The 16,992-nt window shown below is 40.9% G+C and overlaps 1 protein-coding gene across 1 annotated transcript in view; it reads right to left on the reverse strand.

Annotated features, from left to right (window-relative positions):
* The window catches only part of ENPEP (glutamyl aminopeptidase), a gene marked incomplete at both ends in the record, with an annotated part of 36,203 nt that extends 20,004 nt beyond the window's left edge, over positions 1 to 16,199 (reverse strand). The window contains 6 exons of the mRNA XM_082315048.1: positions 573 to 686; positions 1,317 to 1,471; positions 3,626 to 3,746; positions 7,884 to 8,015; positions 10,650 to 10,791; positions 15,586 to 16,199. Coding sequence (XP_082171174.1) covers positions 573 to 686; positions 1,317 to 1,471; positions 3,626 to 3,746; positions 7,884 to 8,015; positions 10,650 to 10,791; positions 15,586 to 16,199 — 1,278 coding nt within the window. The remainder of the gene's footprint in view (positions 1 to 572; positions 687 to 1,316; positions 1,472 to 3,625; positions 3,747 to 7,883; positions 8,016 to 10,649; positions 10,792 to 15,585) is intronic.
* Between the last annotated feature and the right edge of the window lie 793 nt (positions 16,200 to 16,992).

The following is a 16,992-nucleotide window of genomic DNA, read 5'->3' on the forward strand; positions in this document are numbered from 1 at the left end:
GGTTTTGTGCTGTGCGAAGTAGAGATTGTCTGAGTTGGATCATTTGAAATGACACTTAAAATGCTGGCAGCAGCTGAATGGGGGATCTGATGTTTTCCTTGATGAATAGCCCAGGCTCGGGAGACAGGCCCAGGTTCCCAACACTCACCAGGGCTGATAACGGTCCTAAGACAAGTCCCGTGAAGAGACACTACAGCCCAACTAAATAAATAAAGGGGAATCTCCATCTTCCAGGGTTATACCTTTACACAACTTTGCAAAATTGCTAAGGCTCTGTCCAGAATCCACCTAGGTATTATTTGCCATAGTAATAACCAAACACTTGACTCACTTGTTAAAAAAGAATGACTCTTCCCTGCAGACTAAAACTTTAGAAAGTTTATCTTGACTAGTTTCAGACCATAACATAAGTAGGTGGAAAAGCTTAAACCAACTTTTTCTTTATGTTGCACTGCACTATGTTAGTTTTCTATAAATATACTTTAAGTCTTCACCGTCCTTGTCTAATTTTTACTCCCTTCCAAAATGCTCCCCCCAGCCCCACCAACCCTCCACAAGACAGAGATAATTACCATTTCCCAATCTGGTTCTGCAGCATTTACTCCCAGGAACTCAAAATAACTGGCAAATCCTTCATTTAACCACAAGTCATCCCACCAGTCCATGGTCACAATATTTCCAAACCACTACAATTATAAACATTGAAAGATGTAGTGTTAGCTAAATGGTAAAAGTACATTTCAGTATCTCACATCTCCACATAAAACATTCATTTGTTCACATTTCTTCCTGTTGCCAGATGAAAATTATCATAATTCTGGGGTTTAAATGGGAATTCAGGCCTCGCCTTGTGTTAAAACATCACTTTTATTATAAAATTACATATTACTGGGGAGATTGCTAATGATTCATGTGCCACTGAAAATATTTTTAGTTTCTTCCTCTTGATTTGATGATTTGTGCTTGTAAGGATATGTTTTCAGACAGCCTCTACAGTGTGTAGTTGTCCCTATTTGCTTGCCCAAGAGAGACATCTGCACATGCAAATTAGTTCCTTTAAGACATTTCAGACAGATTTTCATAAGCTGGCTCACAGTCTGGACCCAAGCATCTAACTTCCTGAGAAAAATTCAAAGGCAGTAGTTATGGTACTTTAAAGCTCTAACAGGGAACTATTTTAACACGATATTTTGCAATCAAATTGTGAGCACATGTAGAAGATCCCGAGATGGAATTAATGACAGTATTTTCAAGATTAAAATGTTGTGACTACACATTTGAAGCACTGTAAAAATTAATTGTGTCCTAAAATGTACCTGATGAACAAGCTCATGGGCTACCACAGCAGCTACTCTCTGTTTGTTGGAAGTGGCTGACTCGTTGGGATCATACAGCAGGTTTGTTTCTCTGTATGTGATCAGCCCCCAGTTCTCCATAGCACCTGTCCCAAAATCTGGAATAGCTATTTTATCTACATTGAAAGAAAGAGAACATGATTACCACTGTATCCTTTAAGCCACTTACCTTGTCCTGTCTGCATATTCACAGTCTGTTTTGCTTACCATTTGTGGTTCTGGCTTACTGGTGTGGACTACAGCCTATAACCTGTGTTTAAGAAGCAGGGGACTGGCCTACAGCAGCTGATAGCCAGCGCCCTGGCTCTGCTGAGATTAATAGAGCTAGGCTCAGCTGCACTAGCTGAGGATCCGTCCTGTGAGGTGATGCTATGCCACCTCCTGGGAGCGTGCATATCACACATTACTTAATTTTGGCTCCAGAAATTAATAGTATTGTCTGGGGATGTGCTGTAGGCAGTAAACCTCCTGAAACTATCTGTAGCATAATGAGGCATGTCATTGTTTGTCACACTGTTGTATTAAAAATATTTATTGACATGTTAACTGAAGTAAATCCCCCATGTAGTGAACAGCATCTGCTTCTACTCCTGGCAATTTGTGGGGGTCACTCATTTATGGTCAGTAATCAATACAGGTTTAAATGAGAATTACAGACTCATTTGGACTGGCATTTTCTTCAGCAAATAATGACCACAGCCTTTCTATGTGGGTTAGTAAAAAAGTACAGATGGATTTAAAACTGAATAGAACAAACAACCCTCACTCCACCCTAACAGAAGATAAGAATTACTTATTTTAATTTTAACAACTTGATTACAGAATCAAAGCTGATAATCTGGCAAGGGCTTCACTGACAGTCAAAATGAGGATCGCAATGAGAATGGCAATACCAGAAGCCATAAATCAATGTGAAATACAATATTTAAATAAACCATTATGCAAAAACATATTTGATTCATCAGGTTTGATCTAGATGACTTCTAACACTGAGGGAGCAACACAGTAAGTCAAGATTTGTGATCCAACAAATAGACATTCTGAGAAAAACAGTATAGAATCTACAAGAACATCTACCCTCTGATACTGCTGTCCTGGGGTTACCAGTCCACCCTGTAGTGCAAACAGGCCCCTATCCATATGCTGATGTGGCAAAATCATGAGGCTTTTATGGAAATGAAAGTTTGAATATGAAGCATAGGTGAGATATAGTCCCAATTATTACTGGGGACCAGTATGCAGAAGAACAACCTATGGTACTGGTTTCCTTAATTCAGTTGTAATTGAAATGCAAAGAGATATTTACAGTGAATGCAGATGATGTTTTGAAAGGAGGAGGTAAAAATCTGTTGTTAAAATAATGCAAGTTAGCCTGATTGATAGGTACAGGTATGAATAGCCAATAAAAGGTTTGCATAGCATTGTTGTCTTCAAAATTCCCCCCCCCCGCCTGCCCCTTACATTGCCTTAACTTATTTGTAGGTAATGTTTTTCCATCCTTTTAAGTTCATGAACCTAACTGAATTACCTCTTTGGAGGTCTGAGGAAGGGGCATCTCCAAAACTCTGATTACATTCCCAGCTTTATTAGTTCAAACTGAGCAAATCAGATCCAGAGTCCAGATAGCCCAAGCTAAAGGATGCCCAGCTGCACTACTTTTTCTTTGCTTATTTTGTAACCATGGGCAAAGTTTGATAGTCTGCTACTCTTGTTTAGCTCTGGATCTTCATTTAAGCCAGCAGTAGAAACTACAAATTATACGCTGGACCACATTCATCTTTCTAAGAAGTGGATACACACCCACTTTGCACTAAGGTTAATAAATAGTATGACATACTCTCTGGCAGTTTACATCTTCGCTTATCTCACTGCTGACTTTTGTCCAGAAGTTGCCATGGAAGTGGTACATGTTTTTCTCAAACTTCTTCTGGCTCTATTTTAGCTCATGATGTTCCTTTACTGATGACACCAAAGCTTCCCCAGATTCTCCACAAGACACTTTAAAATAACCATGCCAGGACCAGTGCTTCAGTTCAGCAAACTGAACTGTGAGAACTTGTAACTAAACTGTTACTGAGACCAGCCCTCCCTTGTGACATTTAAGAACATCTTGAACTACGTGGGTACAGTTTTAAAACATCCTGACACCATATCAGCAGTTAGCAACCAAATGCTTTCATGCTCTGTTTTCCACCAAAGCAGAGAGACATGTAAGAGAAACATAACCATGACAGTGAATTAACAACATGAAAAATATAAGTAATAATCACCTAGTTTCGGAAGAGAATAGCTCAAGTTAAAGTACTCTTCAAAGAAATCGAATATAATTTTTGTTACGTTTGCTGCATATTCTGCTGTGTGTATTTGCAGTGGCTGGGCGTAAACTCTCAGCTGTAAAATACAGAGAGACAATTAGAACAGTCTTCAGTTAAAAGAAATTAGGACGTGGCAAGCATTGAAAAGCCATTTAACATACATACCTATAACACTGCAGGTTTTCTCTAAGAGACTGTCCTGAACACTGAATTCTGTTTCCTAACAAACACATTTATTCAACAAAGTTTTTCAAATGTTGTACATAAGAAAGATCAAGTCAGCATAATCTGTGCACACTTTCCACAGTATGCCTAAACTGTAAAACTGGCAAGACTCATGTCCAGAAGCTCACAGTGGCCAAGCTTGGAGCAGGGCCTGGGTGCATACCAGTCCCTCCTTCCCCAAGGCCTGGTTTTCTCAAAAAGGAAGCCTGGGCAAGCACAACCGAAGGGAATCCACTTGTTCTGAGCAGTTCATTGATCTGGACCGACCCCATCAAACCAATCTTTAGGAGCACATCTGCCCTGAAATGTGTCTGAAGCCCATAACACCTTATTTTCTTCAATTTCTTCCTACCTTTCCTACCTACTATCATCATAATTTCCTCTTGTCCTTGTATGTTTGAAGATCTCGGATCCTTTGAAGACAGTGCCTTTAGCAGGTCTGTAAATCTTCCCAGACATGCTGGCCCGTGCAGGTTGCGTGGCTGTTTGCCCAGGACTTCAGGCCATACAGCCACCCAGTCACAGCTATGGTGCCTGCTGGGCTGCTGCGCCTCTGGAAATCCCAGACAAAAATAATTTCTCTCTCTCCCCACCAGGCAGGTCCAGGAAAACTGGCACGTTTGGTAGCCCTGTGTGTGATGAGTGACCATTCCTGTGCTCCTCTTGCATATCTGAGCATGCTTTTTTTCCTGAATGCAAAATACAGTGTGTTGAGTGCTGACCTTTCCATCCATGAGGCTTGGTGCCAGGGACTGCTTTGGCTATTGCTGTCAAGCAATAGGAAACCTCAAGCCCTGGAGGTCTAGAGGCACCCATAACCATGATGAAGAGGCCTAGAGCTTGAAAAAGCTTTTTGGGATGTTATCTCCACAAAATTTGACTTCAGAATTTATGGAGTCTTTCCCTCGATCTCTTTGTCCCAAAGCTCGCACAGACCTCTGCCCCAGAGCAGAGCGATAGCACTGCAGCGTCCACTGTCAGGAGCTGTAGGCTGTCTTCTTCACTGTCCCCCAAAATGTCCACCGTGGAAAGTAAGAGATCTTCATACAGACTGAAGTTTCTGGCTTTGGGAAAACCGGTCAATCTCATTTTGCAGGCTCTGCATCCCTTATGAATGGGCCACATTCTTCTGGGTGCATTGGTGTGGCTTGTTTACTCCTCAGTCCTGCCTTCAGCCAGGAATTTAGGGTCCAAACTGAGCAAAGGAGCTGGCCTACGCTAGGAGCCCTCTTGGAGCCTGACAACACATTGATTTCAATACCATGAAATTACACTTCCTCCAACGAGAGGGGAGGATGGGAAAGTGGTCAGAAATAAAGCTGGAATGAAAAAACAAAACCCAAAAAAGCTTATGAAATTCAATCGGGAATCCATTCCAGCCAGGGGATTTCCCTCAGGGTCAGTTTGCAATTACAATCTGCAATTTCCACTTCAGTAAGCTCTTTACCCAATTTAGCAGTCTTTGGTCCCCTAGCTGATCCATATTAATGGTTTCCAAAACCTTCATCATGCACTAGAACTGACTTCGGGTTTCATTTGTATAATCGCCGCTGTGATTTTCCAAACCAGACATTTGGTACCTGACAGGTAATCAGCTCAGGAGCATCTTTTCCAGCTATAGGCACATTTCCCGCCATTGATTCCATTAATGTCTTTGTTAGGGCAACAGTTTTCTGAGCAAACAGCAGAGTTTTTAAATAATGTACAGTGTCATGTGAGCTGTATGCTGTTGCTGTTGTTTATGAAAGCAATATATGGATCACATGGATACTTTCTGTTGGATGAGGGATTTATTGCTAGCAATTTATACAGAAAACTATGGAATGTTCTTTTCAGCAGTTGGTGAACCTAAATACCTCATTGTGCAGCTGGGCTTCAAAGTTTTTAGAAAGGAACGGGTTGGTTAGGAGAAGGACTTTCTAAATGTCTGATTAAAAGCTCTAAAGATAGCCTGGTTTTCCTAGGGAAAAGGTAATTTTTAGTGATGGAGTTTATGTGGCTCCCTTAATTAAAAACAATCTTACAGCTGTACTTTATATTGGTAAAACTCTGTCCATACTAAGAGAAAGGGAACGGTTATGATTTTAACCTCACTTAAAAACAAAGTTTTCTCGTGCAGGCAAGTCCTCAGACAATTGTTTAGTGAATAGCGTTAATAAAATATGTAATATGTAAGAAGTTTCTTCAGGCAACCTCTGTACTGACATGAATACCCCTGCTTCTACAGACACACACTTTAATTACCACATTGCAGTGAACACTCCCTTCTATTTAGGAAAGCTACAACCAGTCAGGAACATTGTGGGCTTTACTGTTTTGCTTGGGGAAAAAAAAACAAATATTGTCCTCAGAGCCATATTCTGGAGTGGACAAGCAGAGAATGTTAACTTTTGCATCTAGAAAATAGAGTTTTACATACATCTTCAGCACTTTTTTTTCCCTATCACACTATGTTCTACAAAAGCTGCACGAATTCTGATTCTTAAAATAACTAAACTCTAGAGAATATCTATCGAGGCCAAGTAACCGAAGTCCTGTCCTTGATAATGAATGGAGCAGCCGTGCTGAAGAGCATCTGGTTAACAAAACTGTGTGGCTGGGTGGCCTAAAACGTTCTCCTGTTACACAAATTACTCAGCCAAACAGCAGGGATCTAAGAACATTGCATTGCTATCTCAAACCAGGCTCCATTTGCTTGGCTAAGTGTAATTTAGCCTTATTTATTTGTCAAGAAATAATATAAGTGTACAGCATGATGCTAGCGAGGGCGTAGAGGAAGGAGGCCTCAGCACAGCGCTATGCCAGGAAGTCTTTGCTACGAACTGGATCAGCACTTTGGAGATTTACATATGGCAGATTTTCACACTAGTGGACAACCTTAAGTAGGGAAGGATTTGCCAAGCTTTTTCGGATAGAGAAGCTCAGGAAGAGCTTACTTGCTAGGGGAACAGTGGCCTGGCTGGGGCTTTGCTCTAGATTCACTGTTCGTAGGTGTCACTGCCTCCAGAAGAGGAGGAGAGCGCTGCCAGCTCAGCTGAACCACAAGACCATGTGTTACACCCCTAAGGGGAAAGGAAAGGGAAGCAGCAAGAGCATACAGCTCTGGGATCATCCTCTGTCTCAGATGTAAAAAAGATGTAAACCAATAAATAATTAAGAGTAGGTTGCACATCCCAGACTAGGTTTAGGCTGAATGAGGAGTTTATGTTGAGGGGCAAATTATATTTAGGCTTTCAGGTTGTGATTCAGCGTAATATCTTGTGATCTCCTTATGCCTGATCAGCTGCACCTTCAGGAGATTTCAATCTAAGTGCGCACTGGATTGGACTGCCTGTTGCATCTAAATAAAGGAGCTATTTTAATTTTATGGATTCAGATTCAAACATACTCACTTCATTAGGGCACCTACCAAATATCCAGCTGTTTAGGCAGGCACTATCACTTCTATATTTATTTGTAAAAACTTACACTGGGCAGTTGCCTTTAGCCACTGTTGTAAAATAAAGAATATTAGAGCCAATACATTATGGCACACAGCATTGTAGTCCTATGTCTCCATCACTGTAAACAGGAAGACATCAAGTGCATAGATTCACAACTTTTAACCCACAGAAAACTGTAAAGTATTTGTATCCATGACTTGTGAATCTCTTGTACCCCTGGAATTGTACATTCCCTTATACTCTGGGCTTCAAGTTAGGGGTGAGGTTGGAGAAATAGTGCTCCTTCCTCACCCCTGTGTCTGTACTGACTGGGATCTCACCAAGATGGGAGACAGGGAAGGACTGCAAAACACAGTATGTAGTCAGGGTCAGAGGAACCACTGTGAACACCTAATCTGATAAAATAGGCTGCATAAAATAGGCTATAGGAAAGGGAAAAATATGTTCCTGTTTGTATTATAGAAAGAGATGATTCTTTTTTTTTTTAAATGCAAATCACAGTACATCTGTCATCTGAATCATGTTCAGGCTACAACGGGACTTACACGTTTTCCACTAGCGGATGTTCTCTCTATGTACTTAAACTGGTGCACCGCAAAGCATACCAAGTAAGTGCTCATGGGAACTGACTTCTCAAAAGTTGTCCGAGTCCAGCCATTGCCCAGCTGTACAGATTGCTGCAGAAATGGAAAAATAATTAATTTGATTTTTGGAATTGCAAACACATGCAGAAGAGGGTATAATATTTCTATGAAGGCTGCAACTACATAGGAATGATAAATCACCTCTCCAGGTTCACCTTTTCTGGCATCCCATTGCTGATGGCATGAGAACAGACAAAATGTTTTTTCTGCAATACTGCAATACACGAAATGGGACCTTGTTTTTCTGCACTAAATAAGTTTACCTGGTTCTAATTTTGCATCAAGGATTTGAAATCATTCACATGCACAGGAATTTTGCCAACCAAAGTTTTCCAGTGTATGCTAGTGTGTTTTGTTCCTGAAATAGTTGCATAAAATAACATCATTTTGGACAGATCAGAGAAGAGACTGGATTGTCTCCTCTCTTAAATACATACATCATGTAGGAGTCAGGGATTGCAGAGATGCTACTTAGGATAAAGAAAAGTCTAATGAATCTATCCTGAACTCATTCAGATACAAATTAGCACTGCTAATTGGTGGGTTGTTTAAATGTACATATGGTTTAGTGCTGATCATAGTTATTTTGTAAATCAATTAAAAACCATTCCTGATTTTTCCAAATGTCCATAATTCTCAACTGAACTATATGACCAGACTTGCAACCTGTTGTATGATGTGATTCATTCTCTAAATATTTATTTCTGCTATTCATTATCTGCTATTGTCTGTCTGATAATTTTTTTATGCTTCTGACTGGATGACTAACTTAAATAGGACAGAAGCAAACAGCATATGAAACCTTCTACTAGAGATACAATACTTCATGAGATTTGTCTGTTATAAATACAATATAAATAAAGCACAGATAGTGAATGTTACAGGTAATATGATTCCATGAGCAAAAAAACCTTCTCACAGAGATATTGACAAACTCCTTTTCACAGAGATATTCACAATCTACTTTTCCATTATTTGACTAATTTTGACTCTATTTTGATATCTTTTGTTCTTTCAAGAAAGAACTTCAGTGAAAAAAAAGTAAAAAAAAATTCACTGCAGTGAAAAATGCAAATGGGTCGTAAAAGTTTCTGATCTTGCTGAGCTGATTTTGCCATATTGATTATAAAGCTCCACACCACCAAAACTACTACAGGACGTGTAACACACAACGTGCCTTGCATTTACAAACTATTACATCTCCATGCCTTGAAAAGATTTCCCAGACATCTTTCACTACTAAGGACGGAGCTACTGACCTTGTGAGCACACCAGATGAAAAAGTGCCCTGCTATTGTCCGTTAGTCAAAACCTGAGTATGAACCCAGCATAATCTACATTTCCCTGCCTGTACTTGGATTTTAGCAAATTAATTAACAAGTGGTAGCTAGCCCTTTGAAAGCTTATTTTTGTAGGTCCATACTAGAGGCAAGGTCCACATGTAAATGTGTAAAGTAAATCTCAAAACCCACTAAATCTTGATAACATCTAGTCTCATCCCCTCACCTTCCTTGCCGGTACCCTCATTTATGTGAGGTCTGTGAGGAAAGGTATAGCAAACACTCTCCTTTCATGTGTTGTTCATCGAAGTGTCTGGTGTTCTTTTAGGTATCATAGGAATATTTTTAATAACAATAGGTCAGAGCTTTAAATTTGCAAAGGGTCTGGGAGGCAGCTGTATCAGATTGGTGATAGTTCTCTCGGCTGCATTGCTAGGGGATAGTTAAGGTCTGGGGGACTCTTTAAATAAAACAGTACACAGTAAATCAGACCTTTGTTTTCTGGGTGGGGAGTGATTGGGAAGATGCAAATGTCAACAGCCTGGAGGCTGGAAGCTCTTTTTTTCTTTTTTCTTTTTTTTTTTTTTTTTTTTTTAAATCTTGGCACTTTATCTCCCACTTCAGAACATATTAATTAGAAATTATGCATTGGACTACACATTCAGTTAAATTGTTCATTAGAAACTCTCTCAGCTGAAAGCCATTCAATCTTCTTCCAGAAGGCCCAGAGGTAGATAATTGATGCCACTGAGTTTTGTACAAGACTTGGAATTTGACCCACCAGGTCCAGAAATAGATTATTTAGGAAATTAGAGGCATGGTGAACTGACAAGTGTCCACACCCATGAGCTGACAGATGGAATTTCAGATCCTGTATTATTAAAAATAATAATCCTAGACTTTCTTGCAAGCAGGATCCTTTGCCATTAGATTGTGATCAGCAGACCCTCGCTTTGGAACATTATGTAGTTTCAGTGATTATTTTAGACTTCCCATCTGGGAAGCAGCTGTCTTCCAGAGTATTCCTTCTCAGAGTCCACCTGGTTTGACTGAAGAACCTGCTATTACCTATTTATAGTTAGTAGGGGATGCTAGTAGGGGATGCTCATCTAGAATATCTGAATAGAGGGCCAGCTAGCTAAAGACAGAAGAGACGTTTCATTTCTGCTTTGGATTTGGCTCTGTATTGCCATGTTGTGTGCTGGTGGACCACTGGGAGTCCTAACCAACCAACCAGTCTTGTTTTATGGAATATTTATTAACCATTAGCTTTACAGTGTCTGGGTGGTAGAGTCTGTGAACGCGCAAGGACCTTGCGATCCATGCAACCTTTCCAGTGGCTTTACAGAACCATTCCAGTTAGGCAGCAGAGTTGGGAAATACATACCTGTACCGGCATGTTTGAAAGTGCTTCGTACTCATCTTGATGGATGATAGATATGTTGTAAGTTGCCTTTTTGTTGGGCTCGTCAAAGCAAGGAAATGATTTCCGTGCATCTGTTGGCTCATGATCAGTAGCTGCAATGCTCCTTAAACAAACAACACATTGGCAAGCCTTCATTATATATACCTTTTAAATCTTATCTGCAATTTCTAAGCATAATTTTCTAGCAATTTCACAAGCTAAAGTCAACTACAAATATTTATGTGTACTTGTCCATTCAGAAAAGTAGGTGACATCAGGAATGAACAAGCTGACATCGTATGGGCATGTAGGTTTCAGAGCAAAAGCTAAAGCCAATTGCTTATCATCAAATATTTTTAGGAGCCAGGCAATAAGATACAAATGAACCCTCATGGATCAGGTCCTCACCTTCCTGATGAGCTTTCCCATTGATTTTTGTCCCTGAAATAAAGTACTGATGGTATCACCTGAAAGGAAATTAAGGTCCTGGTATAGGGATGTTTCCTTAAGTCACTCCATGTGTTGTTTACCCACTAGAGCATATCTTGGGATTGGAGTCCTGAACATCTCCTGAGAAGACACCTTGGAATTGCGTAAGTGCCCCTAAAGTCTCATCCTGCTTGTGCATTTCTTTTTCTGCAGTTACCACGTACAGTTTTCTGCTGGTGTTGTTATGCTCCCCTGACTCCATTGATGAAACTGCTGGAGAAAGGATGGAAAGTTCAGGTGAACATCCTAGTACCTAACCGATGCTATGCTAGCTATGTTGGGGGGTTTCGAAAGTCATCTCAGTTGTGCAAAAACAACTGGGGGAGCTAGACAATAGGAGTCACTTTTAAAAAAATAAGGTGAAGGTTGTGAACATTCATATCATGTGCTTGCTTCTCACAGTGACATTGGGCTCCCCCTTTAATGAACCATACAGTGGCAGAGCGTATTATCCAGTGATTGATGGTGAAAGGGATCACAGATGCTTCTTCAATTAATCTGGAATGTTGAGCATTTTCTGACAGCACTTCTACAGCTGCTCCAACTATATTAAGGTAGTTTTTCTTTCCAAAAAGTAATTAAAAGTGTACATCATAAATTACAGATCTGCAGCAATCCTACAAGCTCTCTTGACAACCAATTTTTCAATGTTTCTGTTGCCCTTGGCATTTCCCTGTGACGGTTAAATACTAAACTGGTCATTAGGAACTTGTAGCAGCAAGGGTCATTTACAGGCCTGATGGAGGTAATATGTCTGGGTTCTTACCATTCATGTTCATTGGAATAGTAACTCAAAAGTTCATGGGCAGAAAGCACAATGAACATTCACTTTAATATAATTTCAGGCTCAACAGAGTTTCTTTTGCTTGGTAAATTGTTTGATGTCACTCTCTACTTTTTGTAGGATTTGAAAGCTATTTCACAATTAAGTTAACTTCAAGTCCCCAGGGCAATGCTTCACAGCTATTGCTTAAAAAATTGGCTATATATTTTGACACATTTATATCTTGTTCCTACAGACTGATAACACTGTGATATCTCTGTTGATTTATAAGGTGATAATCCATCTATCCTCATATATTTGTGGAGGCAGACAGACATCAGCAGTGCAAAACCTTAGCATTACCATTCCTATGGGGCAGATGATGAGAACTCCAGGCTATGGCATGCATAGAAATGGCACTAGAAACATGGAATGTTGTAATTTCCTTTCAAACTGGATAATGTAGTTTTTAGATAAGATTTTCTTCACTGTTGGTGGCTTCTGCCCTTCTACTTGCTGTTGATGTTCAGACCTTTAAATATGAACTAGAGGCGACAGTTGTAAATATCATAGTAATAAGAAGTGAAGATCTGGCTGAGACTGCATCCAGCTGTTGTTCCCAAAATAAAACAGTGCTGCATTTAGAACCATGATGAATTTACTTTTTTTTTTCCCCCAAAGCACAGAGGTTTTGTGCAAAAACCCCTCCCCTTGAGCTAATTAAAGCATTTTTCTTCTAGTCCGTCCCTAAATTCAGATTCATTGGTGCTTCTGAGAAAAATTTCTCCTTGAGGAAGAAATCCAGGAGTGCTACTCCGGTACACTAAAGAATATTTTGCCTTTCCCTAATCAAAAATCCTAAATGCAAGTCTCCCTGTTAGAGATGTGCCCAGCTGAGTATCTTTTATAAGCCTCTTGTTCTCCTCTTATGGAGGACAGAGAGAATTCCTATTAAAGGGAAGCCATACCTTTTAATGAGTTAAAAGAACCAATTATACCAGGCAAGGACTCTTGTGCCCCTTTCCCTACTATCTGAAAATAATACAATTGCAATGTATTCATGCTCACTGCATCATGCAAAGTAGGGAAGGACTGTTATTCCTCTTTCATCAATGGGGAAATGGGGAAAGTCCTTCCCAAAGGACTTCAGTGATTGCAGCTGGATTCAGGCGCCCACAGGAGGATCTAGGCAGGTCTACGTCTAAAATCTGCATTCTCAAAGTTTCTGCTTTCCTGCTCCCTACCCACATGTGCATGTCAATTTAAATAGTCATATTACCAATGTATCTCAAGATCCGCTTCTGGGCATGTCCAAAAGCACCTTTGTCCTGATGGGGATTGTGTGATGTGTCTGAACAGGATTCCCAAATGAGGCGTTCTTCTCCCTAAGCCTCCCAAGGATCCCAGACTCGTAGGCATGTTCAGCACATGTCTACCTGTTTTCCACAAAATGTGGTGGGAGATTTGAATCTAAGCAACAGCAGAGCCTGGACTTGTGCCCAGTTTGTAAACAAAAGGCATTATAGCAATGCTTTGGCAAACCTTTGCCTTCACAGGCAGACAGCTGGGGAGCAGCTAAGCCCTGGGAGCTGACTTCCCAGTGTTATTAATTCTCTCAAAAGGTCCCACTGCTTCTAACACTACCCAGAAGGGATGGGGGAGTAGGTTAATTACATGTTGGCACTCATTTTCACCTCAGCCCCCTTCTCTCTAACATCCGTTATTAATAGACTTGCTTGACTTTTGCTATTACCTGATCCGATTTGTATTTACTTACAACATGACAAAAAAGGAACTATTTGGGTTGAAATTTTCCAAGGGTCATGTCTGCCTCAGGCAAAGGCTAAATAAAAAAGCTAATTCCAGTCAGCATTGTTTTTGAGTAGAAAGCCAGGGGAAAATGTAGTTTTAATAAGTAATAAAACCCTTCCCTTGCCATCCTTCCTCACCCCATCCTATCACCTACTATCATACCACATAGCAGCAACTTGGCTCGTGGTTGCTTTCATTTCAAAGCTGTACTTACCACTATCACGTGCATTGGCTCTTCCACCTTCGCAAACAATCTGCCCAAACTTAACCACATGAAAAGCATGTCAGAAATCAGCATTCACTCGTTCTTATTAGAGCCCTTCTCAAGCCTAACAAACAAACTCACATGCTCAAGTTCCTTTCTGTATTGAGTGTTTTCAGACTGCTGGCCAGGATCATCCTTGCAATTGTAGCTTCCAGCGTCCAAATCAAGAAGTAGGAACTCTCTCAAAGTGAGCTCACATTTTATGCTTTCTTTAGCTTATGAAGTTCTCCTGTCTTCCTGACGTCAGATGCTTGGTCCTTGTCTTCCTACACTGAGAGATGGGCACTCACCTTTCCTGCTCTGTGACTCAGGAGACCTGCATTCTGGTCCTGCTGTTCTGGTGTTGTTACAGACCTGGGACAATTAATTTAATATCTAGGTATCCTTCACCAATAAAAAGGAAGTAACACACCTCAACTTAGAAAGATGCTAAGAGGTTACACTTTAAAACTGCTATGGGGATGTCAGTTGCTCAAAGTATAAAACCAAAGCACTTTCCGAGTCAGAGCAATACTGAGGTGGTAGATGGAGAAAAACAAGAGGGAAAGAGCTGGCTGGGGTTCAAGCTGTTCCCTACATGGCTTCTTCCCAGATCAGATAACTATGTTTAAGTATGAAAAATCAATGCTTGTTTTTTCCTCTGCCTCTTGGATTTGCTGCTGCTGTGCTTGTCGCTACTGCTACTCTTGGTATTACCTGTCAGCGGCTGAATGGAGCTGACTCTCACTCATGACACTATTGTCCCAGGAGGGCAAACAAGTGCTTGTCTCCATGTTCCTGCTACAGGTTCTTGGAAAAGTCTAGCCAAGTTTATCTTCTAGCTGTAAAGGCTGGAATGAGTCACTTCAGAAATGTAAATATTGGAAAATGAATGAATGTCTTCTCCATATGTTAACTGCAAAGAAATACCTCTGAGCAGTGGGAAATGGCTTTTTCAAGCTTCCACCTTGAAGTAGTGCAAACCTGGGAAGTGGAATGGGTTAACTGAACTGGCAGAGGCTTTGTAATCTTTCAATAACTATTGATATATTAAAAAGGAAGAGCTGGAGCACAAAAAACCCAAGTCAAAGATAACCTTCATCATTTGGTGATGAACCAGCTGCAGGAGGAACAGGGAAGTTTTGGTTTGGATATTCCTCAGGCTTACAACATCAAGGAGGCACGATGTCAGGAAAACTATCACAAGAGCATTTTACACTGAAACTTTTACCTTGAGGAGTGACAGGAGAGAGTGGTGAGAGCTGTATGCTATTTATTGTACTACAGAGATAACAACAGGCCTCGATCCCTCCAGCTCTCTGAGGGAGCCATTTGTAAAGCTCAAAGGTAACCTGGGACCAGTAGAGTTTGAAAAGGTTTTTCAGAATAATAACAAACCCCTCATCTCTCCAGCCCACATTCACTTGTCAACAGCCAAAGGGTTTTGAATACAGCATCTTCCTTAAGGGAATGAGAAAGTTAAAGAACAGCCCAGAAATGTCAGCAAGTTGGTGAGAGACAAGACTGAGAGGCTGAAACAGGAATAGAGCAGGCCTGAGCAAGTAGAAATAGAGAAGAAAGTTTAATAAATAAAAGAAAAACTGCTTTACTTGATCTTTCCGTTGTCAGTGTAGGTGGTCCTATAAAACCCAACCAAGGAACCGTTCAGCCAGCCTTGAAACTTCAGGGTGAGTATATAGGGATCACTTTCATTAGTAACAGAGAGCTCTGCTTCTGCCTTCATCACTATGTACTCTTGCGGCTTGTACCCAAAGCAGTCGTTCAGAGCAATCTGCTGTCCTGAGGATTTCTGAAGTGTGGGCATTTCTGTAATCTTGGTCTCTCGCAGGTGGAGCCACAGGTACCTGGTAGGTTTTTCCAAAGCAATAGAAATACTGACTGTCCCATTGTAAATGTCTCTCTCCATTTCAGGCTTCATTTCCAGATCATAGTGGACAGGCTTGACGTAAGTGGGTAGTCTAAAATGTCTCCAGTCTCCAGTCTCATCATTTTTAGGAGGACAGGGACCCAAATCCTCTGCAGGAGGAGGGTTTGTTGGCGGATCTGTTGTCCCTGAAGGTTGCTGAGATTTAGGTCTACTCAATCCCACGCCAAGCCCCACGGCAAGACCTACAACAACCACGACGCCACAGATGACAGCCACATGCTTTGCCTTTATACAATACCTCTTGTGCTTCTTATCCTCAAAATCCATGCCCTCCATCTCTGCTCCCGGGTCTGTTCTCAGAGCAAAACATTAACCGTAAAAAAGCAAATTAGTCACTTCAGCACTTGCATTCAGTAAACTCAGCAGACTTGGTTTGTATTTTAATTGTGTAGCTATAGCTGTTGTCTGCCCGTTCTCCCCCACCTCGCTTTCCACGAGACACTCAATTAATTAAAGACAGCATGCATTTGGAGGAAATGTGAGTGATCAAAAGGAGCGCAGCTGGGCTGGGAGACGGAGGGAGCCGACACAGAAGAACATTGTTCCTGCCGTGCTCCCCTTATAAGCAGCGCAACCCCACCCCCAGCCCCTCCTGCTCTGGCCTGAGTTAAATATAAAACAGTGCTATGTTAATCAGCAGTTAGGAGATGATCAGATGCCAGAGCTCTGTCAGCAGCTTTCAGAAAGAGTTTGCAGATAGAGGTGTAACTGCTCCAAACCCTCAACCTTTGCCACTACCTCTTCCTTTTTTTCCCCTGCTGTATCTTGTTTGGGTTTTTGAGGTTTGGGTTTTTTTTACTTTTTCCTCTTACTAGCAAAGATTTCCTTGAACTTCCACACTATAGTTTGTGAAATGACATCTCCAAAGTTTCAAAAATCCAACAAAAATCACATACATATTTCAAGGCCTTTTCAACTGTTTCCCCTCTTTTCTAGGCTCATTTACCTTTACTGAGTAATTCGAGGCAGTCACGGGCAGAAGAATGCACAGGGGAACAATAAATTCTGATCACTGACTTCAAACTTTAAAACATGTCTAATTCCTCTCCCCTTCTCATAGGGTCAATTT

Source organism: Platalea leucorodia, assembly GCF_965183815.1.
Source record: "Platalea leucorodia genome assembly, chromosome: 6".
In the NCBI taxonomy this organism is placed as follows: domain Eukaryota; kingdom Metazoa; phylum Chordata; class Aves; order Pelecaniformes; family Threskiornithidae; genus Platalea; species Platalea leucorodia.